General features: G+C 46.0%; 1 protein-coding gene and 1 long non-coding RNA gene across 4 annotated transcripts; one reads left to right on the top strand and one right to left on the bottom strand.

Annotated features, from left to right (window-relative positions):
- Positions 1 to 4,222: 4,222 nt before the first annotated feature.
- Positions 4,223 to 7,460, bottom strand: LOC127008182 (serine-aspartate repeat-containing protein F-like). 3 transcript variants are annotated; one of them, XM_050879863.1, is made up of 2 exons: positions 6,626 to 7,460; positions 4,223 to 6,409 (listed from the first exon to the last, which is right to left on the bottom strand). In XM_050879863.1, exons 1-2 carry the CDS (start codon positions 7,427 to 7,429, stop codon positions 4,508 to 4,510), a joined length of 2,706 nt encoding a protein of 901 aa, XP_050735820.1. In that variant the 5' UTR covers positions 7,430 to 7,460; the 3' UTR covers positions 4,223 to 4,507. The 3 variants fall into 3 exon arrangements, with proteins under 3 accessions (XP_050735820.1, XP_050735821.1, XP_050735822.1); XM_050879864.1 differs by having other exon boundaries at positions 4,316 to 6,409; positions 6,848 to 7,460; XM_050879865.1 differs by having other exon boundaries at positions 4,330 to 6,193; positions 6,848 to 7,460.
- LOC127008183 (uncharacterized) lies at positions 6,183 to 6,889 on the top strand. The gene is made up of 3 exons (XR_007760904.1): positions 6,183 to 6,320; positions 6,537 to 6,647; positions 6,759 to 6,889. It is a non-coding gene; the product is annotated as an uncharacterized LOC127008183 (long non-coding RNA).
- Positions 7,461 to 12,471: the final 5,011 nt, after the last annotated feature.

Below are 12,471 nucleotides of genomic sequence, written 5' to 3'. Positions count from 1 at the left end.
GTGCGTCCGCCTGGCCGAAGTGGAGGTCGGCGCGTGTTCGGGTCGAGTGCCGCTCGGATGACATGAGTGTAGTGAGGAGCAAGATGGGGAAGATGCAAACACTTGATGCTGAAGTACGTGACATTCATGTAGATCCTATCAACAAGTGGAGTCAAAGTTAGCTCTGACAGCATGTTGACTATTCTGGTCGAAGTTGGGCAACCCAGGATAAACCGCATGACTTTGTTTTGAAAATTTTCAAGTGGTTGCAGTGATGCCCTGGAAAGCTGGCAGAGCGCAGGGGAAAGATAGTCGACAACTGATCGAAGAAACACTATGTAGATGGTCTTGGCTACAGGGATAGAGACTCCTTTCATGTTGTTTGCAAGCCACTTGACAGGGATGAAGCGCTGCTCTAGTCTGTCCAGTAGCTCCTTAACGATGGGATGGATACGTTGTTGTGCAGGCATAGCTGGGGTGATGCGCACGGGTGAACCTAAGTAGGTATACTGTGTGCAATGAGGGACAATACTGCCTCCCACGGTGAAGACAGGGAGTGTCTGAGGGTTGCGTGTAGAGAAAATCCTACTCTTCTCAGGGGAAATAACGAGGCCACAAGCAGTTGAGGATGCATAGAACGCATGAAGGAATTGCTGAAGATCCATGGGTGAGTAGGAGTGGATGCAGATGTCGTCAGCATAACAGGTAATTGCAATGCCAGGGCTGTCAGGAAGGAGAGAAAGAAGGCGATGCATGAGGACGTTGAAGAGAAATGGACTTAGTACGCCACCCTGTGGAGTACCCAAATCGAAGCCTTTAGAGGTACTGCACGCGCCCCTAAAAAGGACCCGAGCAGTTCTGTTGCTGAGGTAGCTACGTATCCATCTCAACAAACTTCCTTTAACACCAAAGGCCACAAGCTGATCAAGTATGACTTCTCTACTCGCAATATCAAAAGCACTCTTAAGATCGATAAATGCTGCAACACTGGTGGGTGAAAGGCGGGAATAAAGCTCATACAGGCAGTGGTGCGTCCCCCGCTGAGGCAGGAAACCACACAGTCGCGGCGAAAGCTTGTTTTGCAGGCGGAACATCAGACGGTTAAGGAAGATCCGTTCAAGCACCTTGCTGAAGCACGAAGTCAGGGAGATGGGGCGGAACTTATCAGTACTGGGTTTGGGTATGGGCACTATGGTGCTAGAGGTCCACGCCCGAGGCACACAACCCTTCCGAAAACACGAGTTAAAAAGCTGCAGCAGGGGATCGCCAGGAACTTTCTGGAGATGACGTAGGACAGAGTAAGTGATCCCGTCATCACCAGGTGCTGATGAAGTACCTCGAGTCAGGGCACGCTGCAGCTCATCAGACGTGATGGGAACGTCATCCTCCTCATCTGTCCGCAACAGAACGTCCACCAGGTGGAGAGAACGAAGGCTTGCCTGGGAGGAGAGTGTAGCTTGTACAGGTGCTGGAAGGTTGCCATGTCGTGACTGTGCAGACCAGGAGTCAATAAGGGACTCGGCATATTCCGTTGGACTGTGATGGAGAGCAGTGCAAGGCTTTTTCTTTACAATCTTGTTAATCTTGTGCCACATGGAACCCACGCTGGTGAGATGATTGATGCTATCAGTAAAGTTGTGCCACGAGTCAGTCTGGGGATGCTGTTGGAGAGTCATCAGCCCGTCTCGAGACGTCTGGTACTGGTGAAGATGGGCAGGGGTTGGGTCTCTCTGAAAAGCAAGGCCGTGCTCCACCGCCTTCCTTTCTGCCTGAAGCACACGGTCATCGAGTGGCCCGATACGAACCCCAGGTCGACGGGTGAGATGAGGTCGGGTGACATACCGGGTGTAAAAGTCATGGGTGGACTTCACCAGCGAGGAATACAACTTGACGAAAACGTCTGGCAGAGTGAACACCAGGGAGTTCCAGGGCGAGGGAGGGATCAACACCGACAGGGTACCGAGTTATCAGATAGTTGGGATATTTCCTGGGCCTCTCAGGGGAGTCTTGCACATCAAGAATGACAGAGACAAACTCACCCTTTGCTACTCGCTCCACGATGTCCTGGCGGCACCTTGCAATATAGACGAACCGTGATGTCACAGATGCCATCTTCACCTCAGCGATATCCCGCTCAAGCTGGAATGTTTTCTTGACCTCCGCAAGCCAACGAAGCTTAATCTCCACTGGTAAACGCTCCCTAAAAGCAAGCTTCACGTAATCAGCACGGGGAGCAAATGCTGGTTGGGGAGGTTTGATAGGAGCAGCAGCTGAGGTGCGTTGAGGAGGCGGCGGCAGCAGAGAAGTGGGTGTGGAGGGTTCACTGTGTTTTGGGTAGGTGTGTCTCGCTGTCACTGTCTCTTGTCTCACCCATAGACCGCTTGCCCGGGTTGGCATGGCGGGAGCCGTCAAGTTTGGAAGCAGCTTCAACAGAATCACTTGACACTGACGAGGGTAGAAGTGGCCAGTGTTTCACGCTTACGTCCTCGTCTTCACTGAGTGCAAGATCCATCTGCACGTCAGCAACAGTGCCGGGGCCAGAGTACTCCATGACGGCAACGATGAACTGTTGCAAGGGGCAAACAGCCACACGTCTTCACCCAGCCGTAGGTTGGGCTAGACTGAGAGAGAGAGAGAGATACAGGTGAATTACATTATACCCATTTGAAGTTTCGCAACAGCGCATACAATTCTTAAAATGTTGGTTTGGTGGTAGTAATGGTGATGGTGGTGGTGGTGGTGGTGACTTAGCTGTAATGGTGGTAGTGGTGGTGGGAGGGAGGGTGTTGGTAGTGGTAGTTACCCTGGTAAAGGTGTTGGGGGTGGTGATGGTGGTGACTTAGCTGTGATGGTGGTAGTGGTGGTGGTCGTAGTGGTATCTGTGGTGCTGGTAGTTGTAGGAGGTGACTGCCATTTGTGGAAGTGGTAGTGGTGGTGATAGTGGTGGTGGTGGTGGTGGACGTTGGTGACTGTCATTTGTGAAAGAAGTGGTGATGGTAATTGTGGTGGAGGTTGTGGTGGTAGTGGTAGGGCTGGTGGCAGGGGTGGTGGTGGTTGTAGTGGTGGTGGTGGAGGTAGAAGCTGGTGAGTGTCATTTTTGTAAGTATTGGTGGTGGTAATGGTGGTGGATTTGGCGGTGGCTGTGGTGGTGGTACTGGTGGTCGTGGTGTGGTGGTTATGGTGGTGGTGGTCAAGGATGGATGAGGCCCTGGGTCGCGCGGCTTGAAGTCTCGCTGGCACCCTGTCCGCCAACATTGAAGGGGCAAGAAGGAGGCTGACGGTATGTAGGTCCCCAAGCTGAACAAACAACCACACCAAAACAGGCAGGTAGGCAGGTACTTAAATAGTTAGTTAATAGCTAGTCAGACAGCTAGGAAGAGTTAGCTGGTTAGATATTCAGTTAGATAGTTTCTTAGTTTTTTTTTCAGTATTTTGTGTTTTTTATCATATTTTGTTGTGTTGATCCTGTTTTTTTTTTGTTTTTTTTGTTTATTATATGTTCCTTCTCTTTAGTCGTCTGTTTTACGATTCATTTATTTGTTATTTCGCTCGTATTAAATAGATGAATGAGTGGAAATGTCCGGAGGGGGAAATGTTCAAAAGGGAATATGTTAAGGGGGGAGTATGTCCGGCACCCACTACTATTACTACTACTACTACTACTATTTCTACTACTACTACTACTACTACTACTACTACTACTACTACTACTACTACTTCTACTATTACTTTTACTACCACTACCACTGTACTACTATACTACTACTACTACTACCACTACTGCTGCTTCTACTACTATTACTAAACTATTTGCTACATGGTGAGGCCAACATTTGATATCGTTTGTCTTATGTAAAATCTGAAGCGGTCTTCGTAGCCACGCATGAAGGCAGGGCCGTATACCTCACAGTCCATCGGGAACCCTCCACTAATACCCGAGGGGTCCCCCGTTAAATGTAAATGTTCGTGGGTCTTGTAAGCGGGAAAAAGCTTCATAAAACTACATGCATTCATCTAAAACAGTATATTCCAAAATAGAGCATAAAATTTAGTAAGTTTTTCAACTCGGTCAAACATGTGCCCATTTGCTTAACTATAAAGGAATAGATCAAATATTCTTAATTATTTTGAATGGCAACTATTCGCAAATAAATCTTGATAAGTAAGAAAATATAATGCACTCTTAGCCGTGGGTCGTTAGATCAATATAGATTTGTTAAACATGCAGGCAGGAATTGGTTTGCTAATAGAATGGTAGACGAATGGAAGAGACTTGGCAGTCGTGCATGTGGTGAATTTCACTGTGATAGGCACACTATTATTAATAGGTAAGGTAAATTCATTAATAGGATAATAGTTTTATTGTAAAGGTTTTCATTGATAAGATAAGAAATACAGCTGGAGCTCCTCCCCTGAAGGTGTAATAAGAGCGACGGTCACTAAAGGGTGTCTCGCTTCTCGGGAGTGTGGCTCACGATGTGGCTCGCGCCTGCGCCGGGGGTCACTGGTGAGTGTGTTACCAGGCTGCTTAGTGAAGCAAGACAATGTACACAACGACAGCACAGATGGCCATGGCGTCCAGGAAGGCATCAGCCTCATCAGACCAGTCATCACTGGTTATCAATTCGAGGGCATCCCATGAATCCTCATCCTCATCAGACCAGTCATTACTGGTTATCAATTCGAGGGCTTCCCATGGATCATCATCCTCATCAGACCAGTCATTACTGGTTATCAATTCGAGGGCTTCCCATGGATCATCATCCTCATCAGACCAGTCATTACTGGTTATCAATTCGAGGGCATCCCATGGATCATCATCCTCATCGGTGATGGCGGCCACCGATTCGGCGGATGCCCATGGATCATCACCCTCATCAGACCAGTCATTACTGGTTATCAATTCAAGGGCTTCCCATGGATCCTCATCCTCATCAGACCAGTCATTACTGGTTATCAATTCGAGGGCATCCCATGGATCATCATCCTCATCAGACCAGTCATTACTGGTTATCAATTCAAGGGCTTCCCATGGATCATCACCCTCATCAGACCAGTCATTACTGGTTATCAATTCAAGGGCTTCCCATGGATCCTCATCCTCATCAGACCAGTCATTACTGGTTATCAATTCGAGGGCATCCCATGGATCATCATCCTCATCAGACCAGTCATTACTGGTTATCAATTCGAGGGCATCCCATGGATCATCATCCTCATCAGACCAGTCATTACTGGTTATCAATTCGAGGGCATCCCATGGATCATCATCCTCATCGGTGATGGCGGCCACCGATTCGGCGGATGCCCATGGATCATCACCCTCATCAGACCAGTCATTACTGGTTATCAATTCGAGGGCATCCCATGGATCCTCATCCTCATCAGACCAGTCATTACTGGTTATCAATTCGAGGGCATCCCATGGATCATCATCCTCATCAGACCAGTCATTACTGGTTATCAATTCGAGGGCATCCCATGGATCATCATCCTCATCAGACCAGTCATTACTGGTTATCAATTCGAGGGCATCCCATGGATCATCATCCTCATCAGACCAGTCATTACTGGTTATCAATTCGAGGGCATCCCATGGATCATCATCCTCATCAGACCAGTCATTACTGGTTATCAATTCGAGGGCATCCCATGGATCATCATCCTCATCGGTGATGGCGGCCACCGATTCGGCGGATGCCCATGGATCATCAGCCTCATCAGACCAGTCATTACTGGTTATCAATTCGAGGGCATCCCATGGATCATCAGCCTCATCAGACCAGTCATTACTGGTTATCAATTCGAGGGCATCCCATGGATCATCATCCTCATCGGTGATGGCGGCCACCGATTCGGCGGATGCCCATGGATCATCACCCTCATCAGACGAGTCATCACGGGTCGTTGCTTCAAAGAGTGCCCATGTATCATCACCCTCATCAGACGAGTCATCACGGATCGTTGCTTCAAAGAGTGCCCATGTATCATCACCCTCGTCAGACGAGTCATCACGGATCGTTGCTTCAAAGAGTGCCCATGTATCATCACCCTCATCAGACGAGTCATCACGGGTAGTCACTTCAAAGAGTGCCCATGAATCATCAGCCTCATCGGTGATGGCGGTCACCAATTCGGCGGCTGGCCATGGATCATCAGCCTCCACGGACCAGTCATCACGGGTCATTGCTTCAAAGGCTGCCCATGAATCAGCCTCATCGGTGATGGCGGTCACCAATTCGGCGGCTGCCCATGAATCATCAGCCTCCACGGACCAGTCATCACGGGTCATTGCTTCAAAGGCTGCCCATGAATCATCAGCCTCGACCATAGCAGCGGAGGTCGCCAAGTCTGGGGCTGCCCATGAATCATCAGCCTCCACGGACCAGTCATCACGGGTCATTGCTTCAAAGGCTGCCCATGAATCAGCCTCATCGGTGATGGCGGTCACCAATTCGGCGGCTGCCCATGAATCATCAGCCTCCACGGACCAGTCATCACGGGTCATTGCTTCAAAGGCTGCCCATGAATCAACAGCCTCGACCATAGCAGCGGAGGTCACCAAGTCTGGGGCTGCCCATGAATCATCAGCCTCCACGGACCAGTCATCACGGGTCATTGCTTCAAAGGCTGCCCATGAATCAACAGCCTCGACCATAGCAACAGAGGTCACCAAGTCTGGGGCTGCCCATGAATCATCAGCCTCCACGGACCAGTCATCACGGGTCATTGCTTCAAAAGCTGCCCATGAATCATCAGCCTCGACCATAGCAGCGGAGGTCACCAAGTCTGGGGCTGCCCATGAATCATCAGCCTCCACGGACCAGTCATCACGGGTCATTGCTTCAAAGGCTGCCCATGAATCAACAGCCTCGACCATAGCAACAGAGGTCACCAAGTCTGGGGCTGCCCATGAATCATCAGCCTCCACGGACCAGTCATCATGGGTCGTCACTTCAAAGGCTGCCCATGCATCAGCCTCATCGGTCCTGGCCACCCCGTCAGTGGCCGCACGAGGTGCAGGGCTCACCGCCCGGACGGGCTCGCCACACCGCCTCCCGTTGCACCGGAGGCTGGTGAAGGCGGGCCCGTCGTCACAGAAGAGAGAGAAGTGGAGGCCGCTGATGTTGTCCAGCAGCCAGGCCAGCGGCATGGAAGAGGTGAAGACTGGCTTCTTAAGCGAGGCGCATTGCACCCTGACGGCCGCGTTGCCGTCTTTCTTGCACAGCTTCGCCAAGGGCACACGCAGCTCACCCTCGGCGTGGCAGCCTTGAATCCCTGCGACGCAAGACCAGCCTTCCACGGGGAGCTTGACGGAGGCGACCGTACGCCTCCTCTTCAGGCAGCAGGTGGAGTCCTTGCACGAGAGCTTGATGGAGTCCACCAGGGAGGAGCCTCGCTCCAGGGTTACCCACACGTTGAATTTCTGTCCAGATGCAGAGTTTCCCATCGTTGTTTCGATGTGATATAAAAAAAATTATCTGAATATTGAGGAAATCGGTGTTAGGTAATAAAAGGAGGTGCTATGTCCATGAAGACCGACTGGCTTCCAGCAAATTCTTTCTGCTATAATCTTTCCTAGTCGGCTAAGTAGTGCAGTTCACGCGTCGGATGGCGGGTGACAGGGCTGTTGCTAAACTATAAAGGAATAGATAAAATATTCTTAATTCTTTTGAATGGCAACTATTCGCAAATAAATCTTGATAAGTAAGAAAAAATAACCTTGCTCAACTTTTATTTCATGCATAATGCGTGGATAACATGCCTTGGGCTCTTCATACATTAGTTATTTCCCAGTGTGTCGCGTAGGTACTCTTTCCCTCCATATCTGTTCCCTTTATCCCGTGTCCGTCCATTGCGATTTCTTAATTTTAGTTGCCTTTCTGCCTACTACACCCCTAGATTGTTACTAATGAGACCAGAGGACATCCAATACCTACTTGCTCTATTATTGTTATTATTATTACTATTATCATCATCATCGTATATAGTAGTAGTATTACAACTCGTATTAACCTATGCCTCTCCATGTTGTACTCAGTCTTTCATGGCTAAATACAAAGTTCTCATTTACTACTCAACGGCAGGTTTTATAGTTTTCACCTTCTTTGAATTCCACATGTGGTACTTTACACCCAATTACTTTTTTTGCTTTGCACATCTGAGTCATATTATTACTAACAGTGGATATAAGATTGTTGGATCATTATTACAGTAAATATGAGATATATGGATAATTTTTAGAGGTGTTCATCATCTAGTAAAGTGGTTCGTGGAAAGTTGATATCATAGGAATAAGGTCTGGAAACACGTAGTTGGAACTTGGAGTATGGGCGTTGTGCTGAGTTTTTCCGTGGTTATGATCTAAGTCTAGAGGAACTGTCAAAGGGAAATCAAGAATGAGCTCGGGAGGCAGCATGAGCCAAGAATAGATGGCGTCACTATAAACACTTGCCTGCGCCACGATGGGCTCGAGCCGACCACCAGGCCCCCAAAGAAAGCCTACCGGCACCATAGGCCAAGATGTAAAAAAAATAAAAATAAATAAAGATAGTAGCAGTAGTAGTAGTAGTAGTAGTGGTAGTTTTCTTGTACTGTATTCCAATGTATTTAAGAAGGTGTAATGTACAATATGACCGTAACTGGTGAGTAAAGGAACGCGTGCCGTAAAAAGGGTTCCCCTTAATGATTTTATCTTGTCTGCCTTCCCTGATTAGTCATTTTTCTTTTTTCTACATTAAACAAAAAGGTTTTGCTAAATGTTTTTTTTCCTCATATTTGGAAATTTATGTTCAGTGTTTATTTATTGATATTTTTCTGTGTTTGGTTTATGGCTTTTGTTTTGTGGTCAGCTTTTGTTCATTTGCTTCCTTTTCAGTCGCGTTATAATTCTGATATTTTGACGCGTTTACATTTGCGGGAATATAAAAGATTCTGGCAGTCGCTCTCCCTTTAGTATATGCACTCCTCTAGTTTCTTCCTCTGACCCTCACACCCTCTCTCCTCTCCTCTCCTCTCCTCTCTTTTACTGTGTTTTATTTTACCTTGAGATCCGTCTGAGCAGTCCTCCCTCCTTCACGCTTCGTCCTGCTCTTTTCTTGAGGCTAATTTCTACGAGAGAGAGAGAGAGAGAGAGAGAGAGAGAGAGAGAGAGAGAGAGAGAGAGAGAGAGAGAGAGAGAGAGAGAGAGAGAGAGAGAGAGAGAGAGAGAGAGAGAGAGAATGTAACTTGCAAATGACCCAAATAGACATGCAAACATAGACAAACCAATTCAGAAAGACCGATCGACTGACAAAGAAAAAAAAAAAAAAGACAGACGATTACATTTAAAGAAAAAGCAATATGCACAGACAACACAAACCTACGACGGAAAACAAATAAAAATACACAATAGCTAGTGCATATTGAGAGACAGACACATACAACCATACAGAGAAAACTAGAGAGAAAGACCATTAGACAAGAACTAAAACAGAACCAACCAGGCCCCAGACAGCTCTATAGACAGCCAACCAGCCAGCCAATCAGTCACTCGAACAAACAAACAAACCCGCGCCATTTGTTTCTCGCGGGAAGTTGTCACGAAATAAAGTAAGACGGATGGGCCCTTTGAGGAAGTAATAACCCCCGCGACAGCCTATTGATAAGCGATCTGATTCGATGTGGCGTGCGGAGACAGACAAGCGATGGGTTTATTTGCCTCCGAGATTTACAGAACATGAATGTCGGATTGAAAAAAAAAAGTATAAGATGCAAAGTGAATGAATATGAAGATGAATGTCGAATGAGGATGAATGTCGGATTGAAAAAAAAAAGTGAAAGAAAAAAGTATATGGTGCAAAGTGAATGAATGTGATACGAGTAAAAGAAAGAAGAAAAGAAAAAAAAGAGAGTATAAGATGGAAGGTGAATGAATATCGGACCAAGAAAAGAAACGATAGAAAGAATAAGATGGAAAGGGAATGAAAATCCGGACGCGTAACAAAAAAAGAAAAGAAAAAGCAAAGAAAGTATAAGATGCAAAGTGGGTTCAAGTTATTAATGGAGGTATAAAGAAAGAGTTTTATGGTTGTCGTGTGGTAGCAACAGCCATTCGTAAAGTGAGGATCGAAGAAGTGAATGGAGATAAATGGAGAACATAAATAAATGACGATAAAGCGAAAAAAGTGATAAATGAGAGTAGGAAGTAAGAACACTAAAAGCAGTGAGAAAACAAAGTCGTCGGTGTAGTAATGAAGACAATAGTAGCAGGAATGGAGGAAGGGAGGGTAAAGGGGGAAGGGGAGGAAGGGTTGGATTTACGTGGGGGAAGGGAGAAGGATGGAGGGAGCGGGAATGAGAAGGGAGAGATATGTGAGTAATAACAGATGAAGGAGATGGATGGAAGAGTGACTGATAAAGATGAATGGATGAAGGACGGATTGCACGGAATAACATCAAATAGCCGAGACAAGTGTGAATTAGATGTCTCCCCTTTCTCCTCCTCCTCCTCCTCCTCCTCCTCCTCCCTGCTTTCTCCTTCCCTTCTTTGTATCTCATCATTATTCATCTTCTTCCCTGACTCATTTCTGTTGCTTCTCGGAATGGTTTTGTTGTTCTCGTTTATGCTTTGTTGTTGTTAGTGTTGTTGTTTAGTGAATCATAAAACAAGACAAGTTAATACAATATAATACAATAATAAATAACAACAGCAGTGGAGCTCTAGGAATGTTTTGTTTTCTTCTTTTTCGCTTTGTTGCTGCTGTTGTTGTTGTTGTTGTTGTTGTTGGATAGCGAGTCGTAAAGAGATTAAGGTAATACAAAACAATACACTAACAATCACAGCAGTAGAGGCATCCGCGTAATCTTCTCAGTAGTTATAATAATCGTTCTCGTCATCAGTATGCTGACGGATTAATATCAGTAATAGGAAAATAGCCGCCCTGCTAAAGAAGAATATCCCACGTATTTATTAAGCTTACGCCATTTCATCACATTAGAAACTCGAGATCCATTCATAATTAAGTCGCACGAGTTAATCTTTGTCTACCTGTGTATTAAGCTTGCCTGGACGTGATCTTTACCTGACGTCTCTGCCATCACGTGATTGGAAATGGCGGAAGGTGAACTTTTATGCAGCGTGTGAAAGGTGAATGTTTATGCAAGTTTAATTATACAAGTAAATTCTTCCCTACCTGTATACCTGCCCCCCCCCACCCTGCCTGATTCGTCCTACCTGTCTCAGAATGGAAGAAAGGGAACTTACTTAGTCTCATGAATAAATCCTTCTCTACCTGTACACTTGACTCACCTGTGCCGGATTCTTTACCTTTACCTGTCTCATAATGGTAGAAAGGGAATTTATAGGTACGCGGAAAGAAAAGGTGTTGTATAGGTACGCGAGTAACGGGAAGTGATTGAAATGAGCAACGGGAAACTTGGACACGTGTGAATGTTCGAAGGTTCCACAATGAATCAAAGTAACGCCGTAAAAATTGAAGGTATTGTCGATATGTGGGAAAGAGAAAGTAGCCTGATGAATAAGGAAATATGAACAATAACTTACGTGAATAATGAAAGATGAAACACTGACCCCAGGTAACATCGGGGAGGTGAAATATTTAATAACGTGAATAATGGGAGATGAATACTAATGGCACTGAAAGACTGGGAAACGATCATGTAGTCACGTTAATATAAAAAAAAAGAGGAAAAAACTTGCTATAATTGGAAGGAATAACGGCTCACAATAATACTAAAATCCTGGAATATTATCACTCGGCCACATAACGATAAAAAAATACTTATGGTGCCAGGAATAAGGAAAGACGGTGATGAAAGTGTGCGAATGACAGAGGAAGAAATGTCGAAGAAAGTACGTAAGTGAACATAAAACATTCAATTACGTAGAAAGTGGACGAAGGTAGGAATATCGTTCACGCTTATGTATACATGAATAACGAATACGAGAGAGAGAGAGAGAGAGAGAGAGAGAGAGAGAGAGAGAGAGAGAGAGAGAGAGAGAGAGAGAGAGAGAGAGAGAGAGAGAGAGAGAGAGAGAGAGATACTGCATGACGATATTGACGGCGAGGAGACAAAGAGAGAGAGAGAGAGAGAGAGAGAGAGAGAGAGAGAGAGAGAGAGAGAGAGAGAGAGAGAGAGAGAGAGAGAGAGAGAGAGAGAGAGAGAGAGAGAGAGATTAAGTGGTCAAGTGCTAATGCAGATGAAAAACGACTCGTGTTCCTTTTGTCTAATTCGGCGAAGGAACGAAATAAACACAAAGGGGGAAAAAAAAGGTAATTTGTTTTAAGAGACGAGACGTGGAAAATAAAAGCCGACATAATGAGACAAAGAGTAATTCACATAATGGAAGCAAGAACTACATGGGAGATAGATGAAAGAGTGACAGAGAAGTAAAAAAGAGAGAAAATAAAATAAGTATTCACGCTCAATTTGCTTCCAAGGAATGAAGAGGAGGGAAGGAGAGAAAGGGAATGTACAAAGAAAGAGAAG

The sequence above is a fragment of the Eriocheir sinensis genome, chromosome 37, assembly GCF_024679095.1.
Source record: "Eriocheir sinensis breed Jianghai 21 chromosome 37, ASM2467909v1, whole genome shotgun sequence".
In the NCBI taxonomy this organism is placed as follows: Eukaryota; Metazoa; Arthropoda; class Malacostraca; order Decapoda; family Varunidae; genus Eriocheir; species Eriocheir sinensis.
Note: the sequence above shows the minus strand (reverse complement) of the source record. Positions and strands in the feature narration are given on the sequence as shown.

Bases quoted from the DNA above. Each gene is read 5' to 3' on its own strand.
- LOC127008182 (XM_050879863.1), bottom strand. From the start codon at position 7,429: ATGGGAAACTCTGCATCTGGACAGAAATTCAACGTGTGGGTAACCCTG. The intron at 6,410-6,625 runs GTTGATTCATGG...ATCACCGATGAG, and splicing joins CTGTTGCTATGGTCGAGGCT to GCTGATTCATGGGCAGCCTT.